Source organism: Pomacea canaliculata, linkage group LG13 (assembly GCF_003073045.1).
Source record: "Pomacea canaliculata isolate SZHN2017 linkage group LG13, ASM307304v1, whole genome shotgun sequence".
In the NCBI taxonomy this organism is placed as follows: domain Eukaryota; kingdom Metazoa; phylum Mollusca; class Gastropoda; order Architaenioglossa; family Ampullariidae; genus Pomacea; species Pomacea canaliculata.
In genome coordinates, this window is record NC_037602.1 from 8,615,959 (window position 1) to 8,632,214 (window position 16,256).

Below are 16,256 nucleotides of genomic sequence, written 5' to 3' on the forward strand. Positions count from 1 at the left end.
TAATACCTTTTTCCAGTGGTTAGTGTACAGCTGATTTTTTTTTAAAGATAAAAAAGTAGTTACATTCGATGACATGACAAAACAGTGTATTTGGTTTCATGACATTCATAAAAAATATTACTTTGTATTTAAACCAAATAGCATTCGCCCATCTTTAATTTTTGTATACAAGTCTGTCATCAGTGCTTGGAGAGGTGATAAAGTGTCTCTGGCAAATTGTTGACTTCTTTCTTTGTGTATTCATTTCTTAAACACCGAGAATTATCTTTTGACCATACGAAGGATGGTAACAAATCTTAAATTAAACAATACAAATTTGTTGTCAGAAAGACGTTTGATGTAACCTGCTGGGTGTCCTTTTTATGAAAAGCATGCCTGTTGTGTCTGCTTTATGCAAAACCTGTGGGTTTTGAACTTCTTTTGTCTGTTAAGCTTTATTCTTGTTATTACAATTCACACCAAATTGTTACAATTTCTATCTTTTGCCCGAGAGGAAGTTTTCCATCAAATTTTCTTTTACTATGACTCATTGATTCAGTACCTATAGATTTCAGGGAGTCAGTTTCAACTGAAGCTGATAGCTGTTCTTACTGGGATGCATTTGCAAAGTAGTTCCAGATTTCCTTCAATTAGTCGTAGAGTAGATCTCTGAAGATACTCTATTTTGACTGACCCTCCCAAGGCATTCCTTCTTCAGAACTTCAAGACAGCAAGTTTCCTTTTGAAATCAGTAAGTTTCTTCTTGAGATATCATTTCTGATCGTAATCATCAGTGTTGAAACTTGAGAATTTTGGTGATTCTGTAGTCATGAATATTGTTAATATTTTTGTAATTCTTTGTAATTGAGCTTTTTTTCTTGCATCATTTCTAATAAACGTACATGTTTTTGCTCAAAATTCTCATTCCAGGTAGTGGCCAAGCCTTCCTATTCTTTGCATCTTCCCAAAGACGCCAGCAAAAGCCTACCCTACATTGTGGGTTTGGTAAAAATCATATCTGATCCAAAGATGGCTTCATCTGAAAATGTGAATATCATAATTACAGAATCACAAATTGGAAGTGTTACAGAACTTAAAGGCAGGATGAGTAAAACATTTCAAGACACAAGAAGTAATGCACCACACAGTGAAAACCGCTTGTCACAGTATGACAAGAGTACTGGTCCACCAAAAGGCATAATTACATCTCTGCCAGAAAATGAGAACATAATGCCAGCATTTAGCAAGAGTTTCACAGCGGTGGAAGAAGAGAGCAGTAATGAACTAGAGAATATAAATACAGTGCAGAATAGGACTATTACTGTACCCCTAAGTGGTGGTACAACAGTACCACAAAACTGCAGTAGTGCAGTCTCAGAAAGCTGCAGTATTCTAGCATCACAAATCAGCAACATTACAGCATCACAAAGTAGTAGTGCTAATGTTTCACAAAATAGTGACACCTTAACAGCACCACATTGCAAGGGTACTGTAGGAGAGGTAGAACACGCAGATTTGCGTTCATTGCTGGTGACAGATAATTCTGATAAATCAGTGCTGACTGCTGAGCCATGCTTTACAAACCCGGACGTTCAAGCTTCACAAAGGCCATTTTTCGTTCCATTGACTTCTGTTTTCCCCCCTGTTCCTAAATTACGTTCAGTAGAAATGAGACAACCATCAGCAGTGCCTTTGTTAAACAGTGACCAGTTGCACAGTCAGTCCTTTACACATCAAGCTTCTCAGAAAGAAGATGATCTGGGGCCTGGTTATCAATCCTTAGAGATAGCAGGCAGGCAGACATCTTTCTGTCACATTCTTCAGAGAGAAGACATGCAGAACTACACAGCATGCTACACTGGTGGTGATTTCCAATCCAAAATGTCAGCATCTCTTCCCACAACTTCCATTTACTCACCTGTTGATGATTCAACCTCTCTCACAACACCCCCTTGCTCACCTGTTTTAGACACAGGTGCTCAGAGCATGTTTTCTCTTGCAAGTTCTCATCTGGACACAACTTCCTTACAAGATTATTCACCGCACCATACTGTCGGCAACACTTTTGTAGATGCTTTTCCACCAGCTGCATTAGGTTCTCTGTCAGGGCTGGATGTAGCATTCAGAGACAGAGTTGCACAAGTTCCTTTTTCCCATGCCCATATGTTTCCCTTTTTGAGATTTTCAGAATGTTCTAATTTCATTTCACCAACAAATCTGGAAGACAATATACAGTCTTCCTGGCAGAGCTCTTCAACACACCATGATGACGAAGTGAAAGATATTATTTATGATTCTTCATCTCTAGTGATGGGTGGTGCTGATACCTATGGAGGCATTCAGACTTCTCCTTGTTCAGGTGATAGCTCAGTTATGACACCACTGGATGCTGCAGGCTTTCAGCACAATAAATCTTTGTCATATGCAGCAGCTGCACAGAAAATTCCTATTTCTGTGCCGCCAGGCTTCCAGTCTTTGCCACAAGGTGGTCAGTTTCATGCAGGGTCAGAGCAGAAATTTTCAGAAACCTTGTCAGCTTCGTCTGCAATCTCTATCAAATGTAAGAAATCCAGACACAGGAGAAGAGGAAAAGGGAGAAATTCATGCAAGGCTGAGTCATTACAAATGGCAGCATCAACAATTCCAACCAGCATCAGGGCAGACAACACCTCCTCCTTTGTCACTTTTGTAGGAAGTGGAAAGGTACCAACCTCGTTTGCTCCACTGCCCAATGGCCAGGTCTGGCTTGCCTATGGGTTTAGTGATCAATACATTGAGCTGATGGATGAAGACCATATGACTGAGCGCATCACAATTGGTGGATACACCACTCACATCTCCTGTCTTAATGAAGAACGCATTCTGCTCCTTTCCCAGTCTCCAGAGCCAGTTCTTCAAATTCTTGATGGAAATCACAAGCTTACGGTTGTACGTAAGTTAAAGATGAAGGTCAATGCTGTCTGTGCCGGTGATACTGGCATTGCAGTCTGCAGCAGCATATTGCTTCTGTGGATACCCAGATATCGTGGCACTGAAGAGTGGGTTGTGTCGAAAGAAAGTTCTTGCTTTAAAGAGGCCTGCTCATGTACTGTAATGTTTCGAGACAGAAGTGAAGTCATCTGTGTGGCAGACAAAGAAGGACATGCAGTGTTTTTCTTTGAGAAGAAATCGAGAAAAGGTGCAGCTCGCCTTACTCCTTACACAGGGGCAGATTTTTATCAGGGTGATCAAGAGTTCACTCCCATAAGTGTTTCAGCACACAGTGCTGGTTTTCTTGGAATCTTGGACTCCACAACCCAGTCTGTCCTGATCCTTGATTCCAAGCTCCAGTTGATTTCAGTCATCTCTAGGCAAGATCTGTGCTGTGGTAGTCCCTCAGTCATCGCATTCTCAGCAGACAGTTCCTGCAAGCTCTGGGTCGCATCAGAACCTGGCCCCATATGTCTTGCTTCTCTTCCCTTGAATTAAATCTTATCAAAGACTTACTTTTACCTCAGAAATATGTGAGGAAGGAAAATCAATTTAACTTACTAGACATGATAGATGTTTTGATAGCAGTAAGCTATTATGTTTTGGATCAGTGTCTTATTGGCACAGTTTTAACTGGAGGCTGGAGGTCTACTGCTCATAATCCTGGATTTAAAATTCATCCACTATTTTCTACTTCTTTGATCTGCTTGAATATCAGAGATTTATATAACCCAAATAATTAAATTACGTTTTTCATAGTTTGATCTACTGCTGTTGATGCTTCATAAATATTGCTTGCTATACTTTCTATACTAGTTGAGGAAAACAAACGTTTGATCATTTATTTCTTTTTTAAAGGCATAACAAAGTATGTTAGCTTGTCTGGTGAGCAAGCTGATACAATGCAACTTTATTGATCCCCAGGCGCAATTCAAGATAGTGCTCGTACTAGCAATAAAATATACATATACATGAAATAAAATAGATAATATTGTTGAAATAGTGTCTCTCACACACATTCTCTCTCCCACATACACATTTCCAACAATAGATGCACTTGGTGACCCCAGGCCACCTCAGGCTAGTACATGAGAACAGCCAGTAGAGTTTATCAAGTGAACGACATGGAATTGAGGTGACAATTGGTTCAGCATATAGGTATTGCGTACCTATAGCCAGATTGCAAGAGTGAAAATTCACATGCCAACACATGATCAGAAATAGAATGCATGATGGCTTCCTGAGGATTTGCTGATGATAAAAGGCTGCCAAATTGCTCTGCCTGGTTCCGGTGATCTTGGAATATACTAACAAGGGAAACAAGACTGTTCCTGTTCACTAGGGAGAGGCTGTGGAACCAAGAAATGAAAGAAAAAGTGATGAGACTTTCAATGAAAGATTGATAGAACTGAGTTAGACTGTTACTTCATTAACCTGACATGAGCTTGGAATGAGCAAAGTTTAAGATGTAGGATGTTTATGTATCTATGTTTATCAGGATTTACGATGTTTTTTGATTCCTTAATAAGATATTAATTAAGGTATTTATAAAGTGCTTATTCTTGCTACAGCATTTCAAGATGAACGTATCAAAGAATGTGCACATGTGCATGCAGATCCCCTTCCCCCACACACAGAGAGACACTAGGGCAAGAATAACAAGATTTCAGAGACATTTTAAAAGAAGAGAAATAAGGTTTCCTGCAAATCTGGAGTGGCGGTTCATTTCCTGGTGAGTTTACCAGAGACAGAAAAGGAGCATAGACCATAGTCTTGATCTAGGAATACAAAGTCTGCAAAGATCAGAAGAGGATGAGTGAGAATAATTTGGTGTGTAGATATGAAGTGAACTGAATTGTAAGGTGGTGGCCAAGTCATTTAGGCACTTATAACAGAGGACGTTTATATTGAATGCATTGGGAAACTGGGAGCCAGTGGAGTGCAGCAAAGAGAGGAGTGATATGATTAGGTTATTTCTAACAGAAAATGATGCGGAAGGTGTCGTTTTGAACATGCTGGAGAATGTGGATGGTAAAGTCAGGAAGGCCAGCAAGAAGAAAGTTCAATTCAATTCAATTCAATTCAATTTAACTTTATTATCTCACTAGGAGAAATTAAAAGACGTGGTAAAACAACTGGCTGATAATAAAACTTATAATAAAAACTTAATAACAACTTAATTCCACTCAAACTATCATCTCACACAAACACCTACAGTCCATGTAAATACCCGACTAAATAAGAAACAACACTAAAACTATATTCCCAAACCACACACCCACACCCTCACACTCACAAATCCTTCCAAACACTTATTCAGTAATACAACAGACTGGTGTATAAAACTATTCGAGAACGGGCAGTGGAAGCCTCTGGGTACAATAAAACGTCTCTTGGACGGAAGAAGGTTATAATATTGAGCTAAAACATGTGTTCTATCTTTCACTATCGCTCTCGCTTCCGTACTACTCGCCTCGCATACAACTCACTCAGACACTCCTGCTTCTCCCCAATCACCTTCCCACTCACATGCACAACTCTATCTAACACATTCCTATTACTAGCTCTCAATCCTCCATACCAACATAAAAATCCAAATGTCAACACAGACTCAAGAAAACATCTATAAAGCACTTAAAACCTTTTTGTTGACATCCAGGGAACGGAGTTTTTGTAAACAGTACAATCGAGATTGACATTTCTTATGAATAACCTCAGTATTGGTGGTAAAAGTGAGTTTGTCGTCAATCACAGTTCCTAGATATTAACATCACTCAATACAAGAGAGGACAAGGGAGATAACAAGTTTGGTGGAATTGTGCATGGGAAGATGATTTCAGATTTGGCTAATGCATCAGAGATGATAATAGCATGACTTGACAGTATGGGAGACGAACTGTTGTTGAATATGACACGCAGCTAGGTTCTTGGCAGAGTCATAAACAGATATGGTAATATTGAACAGGGGAGAGGGAGCAGGAAAGCTGAGCAAGATTTTACGCTGACCATGTACACATGCTGCTTCGAATTTAAGATCTTTGTGCAATTATTGCATTCTGATGTCTGTTTTGAAATGTGTGTACAAAAATAGCTTTAATTGTATGAATTCAAGCAGACAGTAAATGATTAATAATGGCAGTTCTCTTCTGATGAATCTCATAATGGTTTGTTATTAATTATTTAACCAAGATCTGGTTGAGCTCAAAATTTTGTGATAAAATTTATTTCAAAATGTCTTTCATTTAAATGTTTTACTGGAGATGAAAAATGTCTTTCATTTAGTAGTGTTCATCACTTTTTGCTATTGAGATTTTCATTCTGCCTGTAAATGTCTCTGTTCTGACATAAATCTTTAGCTGAACTGTAGTCTTCATTAAATAAGATTGACTGCACATACACTTTATCTCTACCTGGAGGCTTGAGCTAAAAGTTTTGAGGAATGAAATATCTTATTTTTACTCGCCTATTTATTTGAGTTACAACATGATATTGTCTCTCTCTTGCTAACTCACACACACACATACCTATTTATTTAAGTATCAGCTTGACATTGTAAGGTGACCAGACGTTTCGGGGGCGAAAGCGGGACACGTGCCGATGATGGTGTCGTCACTGTCCAAGAACTCCGAATAAAGTGATTTTTAAAGACAACCGGGACATTTGATGGACTTGTCAGAAAGACAGAAAGCGGGACATTGGGCATCCCGCCCGATATTCAGGCGGGACACGAGGTCAAAAGCGGGACTGTCCCGCCTAAAGCGGGACGTCTGGTCACCTTACATTGTAATTCACACACACACACATATATATATCAATTTTTATTTATTTTTGAATAGTGAAACTGTGATGAGTATTAACACTTCTCCTTTTTGTTCATTTGCTCAGCTGTCAAATACCTTAAATGATGCTGTGGCTTCTAAGTCTTTCTGGGGTCATAGAGGTTTTTTTTCTAAGTTGGGTGTTTGTTGGCCACACTATATCTGTCTTCAGTAATTAATGGTTCTACTTAAAAAAATTTTACTTTCAAAGGTTTGAAATAATACCTCAGTCAGTTGGTCGTCCCTTGACCGGCACCTGTCGGTGGTGGGGAGCACATGGACACAGCTAACTGGCCCACCACTCTTGCCTACTGTGGGCAATAGTCAGCAGGTCCTGTACAGGTCAACTAGTACAGTCTTTGACATTCGTAAGCCAGTTCTTTCTCTAGCCACTGCGGCGTTGACTTCCCTACAAGGTGCCTTGAAGAATAGTTTTCAACAAGGTGTTGTGCTGTTAAATTAAAATGCTTGCTTTTTTCGTTTTGGAAACTCCTGAACATATTTCTTACATAAAAAGATTTGCTTTGGTCATGCAATTTACAACTCTATGGTGAAAAAAAAAACCGATTGAGTTATGGTTCAGTCTTCTGTGTTGTTACATATATATTATGGTCCAGTCAATCAAGGTTAGGCTGGATACCATCTGCTGCTTAACATGTAACACAAAAAATGTCTTCTGCAATGATAATGAAACTGCAGAATATCAAACATTGTGAATTCCAACCAGAATAAAATAAATTAACACAATAATGTCTTCAAGGAGTTGTATGTTTGTATAACTGCTGTGGACAGTTATCGAAAATTTCAGTCATTAAGTTTCTCATATGCAGAGTAGAGATTTTTGATGTGGAATGCAAGACAAATAGAACACACATGCTTTATTGCCTTTCCTGTAAAAGATAGACTTGAATAAGTTTACCTGGCCTGATTAATCGGAGATGATGTTTAACTTTCCTGAAATTAGCCATAAATTTTAACTCAGGTTGAGAATTTTAGGTAAAAATAGTTAAACCTGAATGGAACTTGTGTTAAATGCTGCATTTGGGGATTGAATCGGGTTACCCAAGGGATTTTTGAAGTTAACTGTTTTTATTTATATAAAATTTCGAGCTTCAGACTATTTTAACATAAAGTGTAAGCCCTCGTGATGCCAAGGAGGTTAAAGTCAATGTGTATATATGTTTGTGTGTGGTGCACGCTTGCACATGGCACTCTAAATGGTTCATCAGTTTAGCCATCAGTTAGGAAATTTGACTGTCAGGGAGTAGACATATTTTGTTTACGACATGGAAAGGGGCCCTGATGTCACTAGACATCCACAATGGCTGTATATATATGGTTAATAATGAAGACATTTCTTGATGATGGGTATGGTGTTTTTTAATTCTTAGAATGTGACTGTAGGCAATATTCATGTTGATATCAATCGTAACAAAATCTTTAAGCAGGATCACCATGTGCATCACTAGAAGGTTTATGCCTGATAATACTTTGCTTAAGTTTTTTTAATTCAATATCCTCTTTCTCATGAACACACACTCCTCTCTCTTTTTTTTAACTCTCATCTTGTTACTTTTTTACATACAGCTAGGAGGAGAGATGGTTTAAGAGAGGTGAAAAGCAACAAGAAAAAGATAGCCATCTTTTAAAACAAAAAGAAGTGTACCAAGCATATCGCCAACATACAGTTCCAAATTTATCACCTAGGCAACACAGTATCCTAAGCTCATGTAACTAAATAATACCAAAAATATGGCTGTAGAATGTGAGGAAATGTAGATTTCTTAAGGATATTGCAAATACTGACTGTCACACTCATGTGATTACAGTTACCTGGTTTTACCATTCATAAAAGGCAAGGGGTTTTTCAGACCCTCAGTTAAAATTGTTAAAAGTTCACCAAATACAAGATGTGTCTGAAAAGTAATAAGGTGGGAGTCATAGTCAATTCCTAATAACAAACTATCCCCTTCAAAGTAATCCCCCTCAAGTCTCGTGCACTTTTCCATCCTTCTCTGCTATGCTTCTATGCACTGCTGGAAGAATTTTCTTGGATACCATCAGTTCCATCACTATGGCCTCCATGATGCACCTGCTCACAAAGCCCCTGATTATCTGGCAGTTCCTGGACGAGAAGAACATAGCTGTTTTCGAACAAGCTCCCTATTCACCTGATCTTGCTCCATTTCACCTTTTTTCTTTTCCCCATGCTCAAGGGGGTCATAAACGGGGTTTTGAAGGTGTGAAGGCCATCAAAAGAGCCGTAATTGTGGAGGGGATGGGTATCCCAGAAGAATCCCTCCATCAGTGTACTGAAGCATGGCAAAGAAAGATGAGAAAGTGCATTATACTCAAGGGGTTTACTTTGAAGGGGAAACCATGTGGTTTGTCGTAGGAAATGAAATAAATTGTGACACCGGTCTCGTTACTTTTGAGATACACCTCTTCAATGAGACCCACTGAAATTATAAAGTTGTGTGTCACTTATGCCTTAAGCAATTTCTGTATCATTTTTATTTATCTTCTTACTAATGATGAATTTTGTGTAAATTTTCTCCTTTCAGGTTGAAGCCAAACAATCATACATCCTTGACCGTCCTGACGACATCACCAAAAATCTCTCCTTTATTGCGGGATCTGTAAAAGTCAAGGTTAATTATTCATCTTTCTCTGAACAAGAGACCTCAGGACAAAATGAAGAATTATCACCACCAACAGGAAAAGTAATTCCAGCACAGCACACTGAGATGTCACCAGCACCGCAATGTAATAGTTCTACTGCACAACAACATGAGGTTTTGGCATCACTTCCAGATCTTGGCAGTACAATCATCCCAGACAAGAGTACTACTGCTGAATCCAGGACTGCACCACAAGCGAAGATCGCAGAGACACCACAGGTTGCTGGTATTATGGGACCACATAAGCAAGAAATTGCAGATACAGAAAAGAAGGGTGCTGGTGTAGAACAAAGTCAGACCTCAAGGGCATCAAGCAAAACTCCTGTGGCCTCCTGTGAAAACATAATTTCATCACAGCAGTATATCTCGTCTCAGAATTCAAGAACTGGAGCAACACAGATTGGGAGTACATTGGCATCACATACTACAATGCAGAATGCAACAGCAGTGCACAGTGTGACTGGCACAGAACTGAAAATTAGTGCTACAGCACCGCAAAGCAGCAGTGCCATCCTAGGACAAATTGAAAGTACTGTTCAAAATAAACATATTGCAGATCCGCAAGTGAAAAGTACATCAGTACCACCAAGCAAAAATACTAGTCAGAATAAGAAATCACCAGAGCCACAGGTTAAGAGTACACCACAAGCTGCATCACAAAGCAGAAGTACCAAGGAACCTAAGATAAAAAGCACTACAGCATCTCAAAGCAAAAGTACCACAATACCTCAAAGTACTGCAGTACTTAAAAGCAAAGAGACTTCTAAAGTGAAAAAGAAGAGTACTGCAGCAGTGCAGAGCACAAGCACAAGCACAAGCACTTCACCACCAAAGAATAAAAGTGCTGAAGCAGCTGAGAGTAGACACAACATGGCAATACCAGGAAAAAATGTTGCAGAATCAGCTCAAAGCAAAAGCACTGCAGACAGCTTGCAGTGGATGACAGAAACAGCTGTTCCATCAGAACGGCCTGCTCACAAAGGAGAAGCAATTTCTCACTTAATGGAGAAGGATGCGCAGTCTCAAAAAAAAGCCATGTTTGTTCCTCTCACTCTGGTGGGCCCACCTGTCCCTAAATTAGCTGAAATTAAACATTGGTCTTCGGTCCCATTATCAACGCACCCTGCTCCCTGTGCTGACTCGACCAAAAGATCCTACCCAGACCGAGCTGGCTTAGCAGAAGGATTGGAGAATCTGTCCACAGACTTGGTAGCTAATGACACTGATAGTTCCTTACCTCAGACAGTCATTCATCAGACATCTGCTGTCAGCACAGCCATGCAAGACTTGACTTCCGGCTTCAGCCATTATGCTGACATGCCACCATCTAGCTTTGCGAGCTGCTCATTTGGTCAGTCTATGTCGTATGCAGCTGTAGCACAAAAACCCGCTGTGCCGGTGCCTCCAGGTGGGAGCCTCTTTCCTCAGGCTAGTTCTTCAGGTGAAAAAGTTGGCAAAAGCAGGCAGAGGAAGAGGTCACGAAGAGGGGGAAAGGGAAGGAAACAAGCAGTTAAAGTCAGTGCTTTTGAAATGCCAACATCCATCATGCCTTCCAGTATCATGGAGGACACAAGCTCTTCACCAGTTACTTTCAAAGGGTCTGGCAAAGTGCCAACCTCATTCGCTCCCCTGCCCAATGGTCAGGTATGGCTTGCCTATGGTGACAGAGATCCACATATTGACCTGATGAATGAAGATAAGATCATTGAACGGGTCCGCGTTGGAGGCAACATCTACCAGGTCTCTTGCATCACTGATGAATGCATCGCTCTCTTGTCTCAGTCACCATACCCTCGACTTCTGCTGATTGACAGCACCAAAAAGCCTTCTGAAATGCATGTATTGGATATGAAGACGACTGCATTCAGCGTTGGTTTCACAGGCATAGCTGTCTGCGGCTATAGGTCTCTTTTGTGGATACATCTGAATAGTGGAGCCAAAGAGCTGATTGTGTCAGAAGAGGATTCTACCTTCATAAAGACCAGTTCATGTGCTGTGATGTTTCGAGATGGAAGTGAAGTCATCTGTGTGGCAGACAAAGGAGGACATGCTGTATGTTTCTTTGAAAAGAAATTAAAGAAAGGTGCTATAACCCTTGAGCCATACACAGGCGCTGGGCTTCACCCCAGTGACCAGAAGAAGGATTTCACTCCCATCAGTGTATCAGCACACAGTGCTGGTTTTCTTGGAATCTTGGACTCTACAACCCAGTCTGTCCTAATCCTTGATTCCAAGCTGCAGCTGACTTCAGTCATCTCTAAGCAACATCTGTGCTGTGGTATTCCCTCAGTCATTGCATTCTCAGCAGACAGTTCCTGCAAGCTCTGGGTCGCTTCAGAGCCTGGCCCCTTATGTCTGGCACCCTTACTGTTGCTCTACATTTGACCAGCAGAACTAGTACCACTCAGCAAACCAGAAGAAAGCTTCAAACATCGACAAAGAAGCCATGAGAAATTGATGTTTTTGAGCTGCGTATGTGTCAACTTGTTGCACTTATTTATGACTTGACTGCCCAGTAAGCTAATTGCCAGCCTTGCTGTCCTAGCAGATTTGATTCTTGTTTTTGTGACAACAGCATTGTATCATCTGTTTACAGTTTTCTGGTCCCCTATCTGCTTAGTGGAGACGGCACACTAAAACATCTACTGCTGGTTATCGAGTTTGTACACCTATTCAGTGTTAAGCGCGGCTTATGTTGGTTTGCTGTCAATATTTACATGCCTTTCACTGTTCATGCTGTGAATTCGTCTCTTGCTGTTAACTTCCATGCAGAAGTTAAGGATCACATATCCAGTTATCTGCTGCTGTATTATAGCTTGTGAAATAAACCTGTGATCCAGATAATCGTTCAATCCTTGAATCCCACTCCTACAATCCAAATATCTGAGTGAATTTACTGAAAGAATTTGTGCCAATTGTTTGATACAGTATTTTAGATTGCATTCATATTATCGCTTAATTGATGTGTTGTGTACTTTTATCTTAGCATTGTGATTGAAAATTAATAGACTGGATCTCATGTTTGACTAAACAAGTTGAGCAGTCAATTTGAGGACAGATTTTTTATTTCATTCTTTGTGAATATGAATGGCTTTTTGAACATGTCCATTTTTCATTGATGATTTGGACGTGAAACTGAATGTAATTATGCATGGAAACATATTTCTGTCAAGTGCTGTGATGTTGACAGAAAAAAAGCAACTATTAGCAAGCAAACTAAAATCTAGTATAAATGTGTAATAGGTGAACAGCATTATACTGACTATAATGTCCACTTTAAATTATCATTCTAAGGAAGATTTGTCACAGCAGACTTGCCCAGTCAACCCATCTGTTAAAAATGGGTACCTGACTCCATTGAGGGTTGGGGAAAGTAAAGTTTTGAGGAAAAGGAGACACTGCCCTTCCATAGCCCCAAGAAGGGTTAGGTCTCTAACACCTCACTCCTCAATGACCTAAAAATGGTCACCTGACAATCTTAACTCTTACAAAATTTGTAAAAATGCTGACACATGCACTCATGCAGCCATCACATAAATCGATCCCTCCCTGTACACACACATATATGGGCATACACGATACTCCACAACTAGTTGCATACATGTACACTTGTGGTCATATCTACCGAGTCAAATACATATGCATGCCAGTTGCAATCAAAATATTAAGTATTGCCAAGGTTTGTAGATTTTTTGTTCTATTTTGTATCGCTTTCTTTTATACTGAAACATTTTGGTTTTAAAGTCCTATCAAGCGTTTGATGAAAAAAAATCTTTCTCAACAATGAGAAATTTGCAGATGTGCAATTTTTTTGATTTTTCTAGGACATTTATCAGATAATTTGTCAAGATGAATGAGAAGTTGTTTTGCATTTTGTTGAAATGTTGTCTTCAGCCAGCAGGCTTATTTTGTTTGTTAATCTTCTGGTATTCTGTTTGCCTCCAGTACAAACCAGTTATTTTTCACAAAGGGCAATGTTTTAATTTTTTAATGTTTCTTTTATATATATAAAGATTTTTGTTTATTATTGAATCCACGAACATGTCAATCTGCAGAATTCCATTAATGAATACAATGATTTGACAGGCAGTAATGACTCACCTGTATGATGACTGTTTTTGATGCCTGTCTGTAAAACATTTCTCTGTTTTGTTTTATGTCTTGTGTACACCTCTACCCAGTCTGTGTTAGCTATCTCTCTCTGAAAAATAAATTTATATCTTTAAAGATATGCATATCACCATTGTTAAGCTGTGGAGATGCAGCATAAATGATTAATATAATCACTTAAAAGCAAGTTATTGCCCGTCTTATATACATCTGGGTATTTTATTGTATGCATTATGCATTTTAGTAATTTTTTTAATCTATCAACCAATTATAGTTCATTAACAATGTAGACGAGTCATATTGGAGATGCATAATTGTGTACCATTGGTAGCAAGATCTTCATTGTGGCCTTCCCTCCAATCATTGCCAATCTGGGCTGAGGGAGCAGTGAGGATGATGATTATGATGACATAAATTGTTCGCACCATATCTACAGCACAGCTGGTACAGAACACTAGAACACCCTAGAACACCTGGTTGTGCTTTTCTTTGTGTGCAGGTATAGTAAAGAGACAACAAACAGGTCTAAATTGTTTGTGCTGTTGTGTTGATGAAAAAAAATTGTGCTGATTGCTCACTTTTGCAATGACATGCAGGATAAAATAATACCTTTGATGACCAATAGTTTGAATGTTAAGTTACTTCTGTTATCACTGGTTATCTGAATTTTTTTTAATTTAAAATCTGCAACCTACTACTATATCTTCCAAATTGTTTCAACTGACTGCAGGTAGTGCAAAGAATGATCACTGGTGCAGGTGCTGTCTTCTAAGCATTTTTTGCCTGTATTTGCAAAGCTGTTACTAGAGCTGTTGATTTGTTTACTTTTTTTTACATTTTCTCTGCATTCCACACTGTTGTTAACTACTTTAGTTTGCTCAGTTTTTGGTCAGGCTGCACTCTATAAATGTGAATGATTTATAAGTTTATTTCTTTCCCTTTTCCACAAAGCCACTAGGCCATGGGGACCTTTATCATGGTTTGGGGATAGGCAGTTGTTATTTTCAGCTTAGTTTCATAATGGTTTATTGTAAGACTGTTGGTTGTCTATCCCCATAACTATAAACAAGCAGCTAAGGACATTTTTTTCTACAGTGCTCCTGCTTCCCACATGTACAGAAACAAAGTCGTGCTTGATGTTGATCTTTCAATCTTTTGGGCTTTAACATAAGTGCTACATGGGCTTGCAATTTTGTGTGAAAAGAAAAAGTTAATTCTGAATGTGGGGCCAGATCAGGATACGTGAGTGATGCTTGGTGTTAACTTCTTTTGCATAAAATCCCAAGCACAAGTAATATTTAGGGTTAACAGTTTTTACATAAAATTCTGTTAACGTCCTGAAGACCTTAGGCTACAAATTTTATATGAAGACTGTTGAGAGACTTGCTTCCAGGCTCTACCTGTCCTTTTTACAGTCTTTTGTTAACCTGATGGATTTCCACTGTTATTTAAGTGAAAGGCATTATGACCCCATCCTGCTGAATGTATATTGTGGCCAAAGTCTACAGCTTAAGGGTAATAAAATACAGCCCAAATTACTTCTGTATAACCTTGGGTCAAAGGGTCAAGGGCTGCTGTCTCCAATAATTTATGCTGCTGCCCTCTTTTTCATGAAGTCTAAGATTATTTGCTGTGGACTTAATTATTTTGCATCTTTTGTAGAATGTATGAAAAACTTCAGCTGCTGTATCAGTGATATTTTTTTCAAGCAGTTGTTAATTGGTCTTGAGGTATTTTAAATGTGATTTAAATTCTCATTTTGTCAGCAAGTGTTTTGCACTGGGTTAGATTTCACAGTTTGTGAGTATATTTATTTTCAGAACAGATAGATTTAACAGCTTCTTAAATTTATGCCTGTTTCTAGTCTTCCCCCTTTTATAATTATTTTAGTTAATTTGATTCCTAGCATTTTTTTTGGGGGGGTGGGGGATTGAGTAAGAGGTGATAATCAAGCACAGTTCACAGAGCATAAGACCATATCACACTGTGCTTGGCACCCATATCCAAACTGAAACTTTTGCAAAACAAGAGTTGTGGGACCCTAGTGAAATCAATATTGAAATAAAAATGTAAATCAAGCCTGTGGAGTAAATAGCATTCTCTCCAATGACATACATTGAATGCACAAGTATGCCTTCACTTTTCAGTACAATTTAATTTATGCATTAAGGAAGTACTAATATGTTACAATTATCATGATTGCTTCAGCAGTGTAATATCATGAAACTGCATGTTGTTCATTGATGTTAGATGCACAAGTATCGCATAACCTCTAAAAACAAGTTTGAGTGTCATCGCAAATGGAAAAGAAGTTTCCAGAGCAATTTTTAAAACTTGTTGCATTTAGTCACTTTTATTTGCATTATTTTTAATGCTTGGATAGAAAGCACGAAGGGCAGATGCCATATTTTTTTTAAATATCTGATGTGAAGAGATGCCATAATTTTTATTACCAAAAGCTCTCAAAAATGCAATCAGTTGCACTGAACTGTTAAAAAAATATCTATCGAAATGTGCTGCAAAAGACTTGTGTTGAGAGTGTCATTGGAATAAAAATAAATTTACTTTGCTCTTTGCTGACATGTTTTACAATTTACTGTTTAAATTTATGTGACTGAAATTTTATTACCTTTTTTTCTACCACCACCACCACCACCACCCAAAAAAGTGAGCATACTTGCATATGCAAGCAGAGTCG

General features: G+C 38.8%; 1 protein-coding gene across 4 annotated transcripts in view; it reads left to right on the forward strand.

The window, feature by feature from the left end:
• Positions 1-16,135, forward strand: part of LOC112553619 — a 22,396-nt gene extending 6,261 nt beyond the window's left edge. For 3 of the 4 annotated variants that reach the window (XM_025220963.1, XM_025220965.1, XM_025220964.1), the window contains exon 5: positions 910-5,135. In XM_025220963.1, coding sequence (XP_025076748.1) covers positions 910-3,447 — 2,538 coding nt within the window. In that variant the 3' untranslated portion in view covers positions 3,448-5,135. Of the gene's footprint in view, positions 1-909; positions 5,136-9,331 lie in introns of those variants that run through there. The other variant, XM_025220966.1, reaches the window with a different exon arrangement.
• Positions 16,136-16,256: the final 121 nt, after the last annotated feature.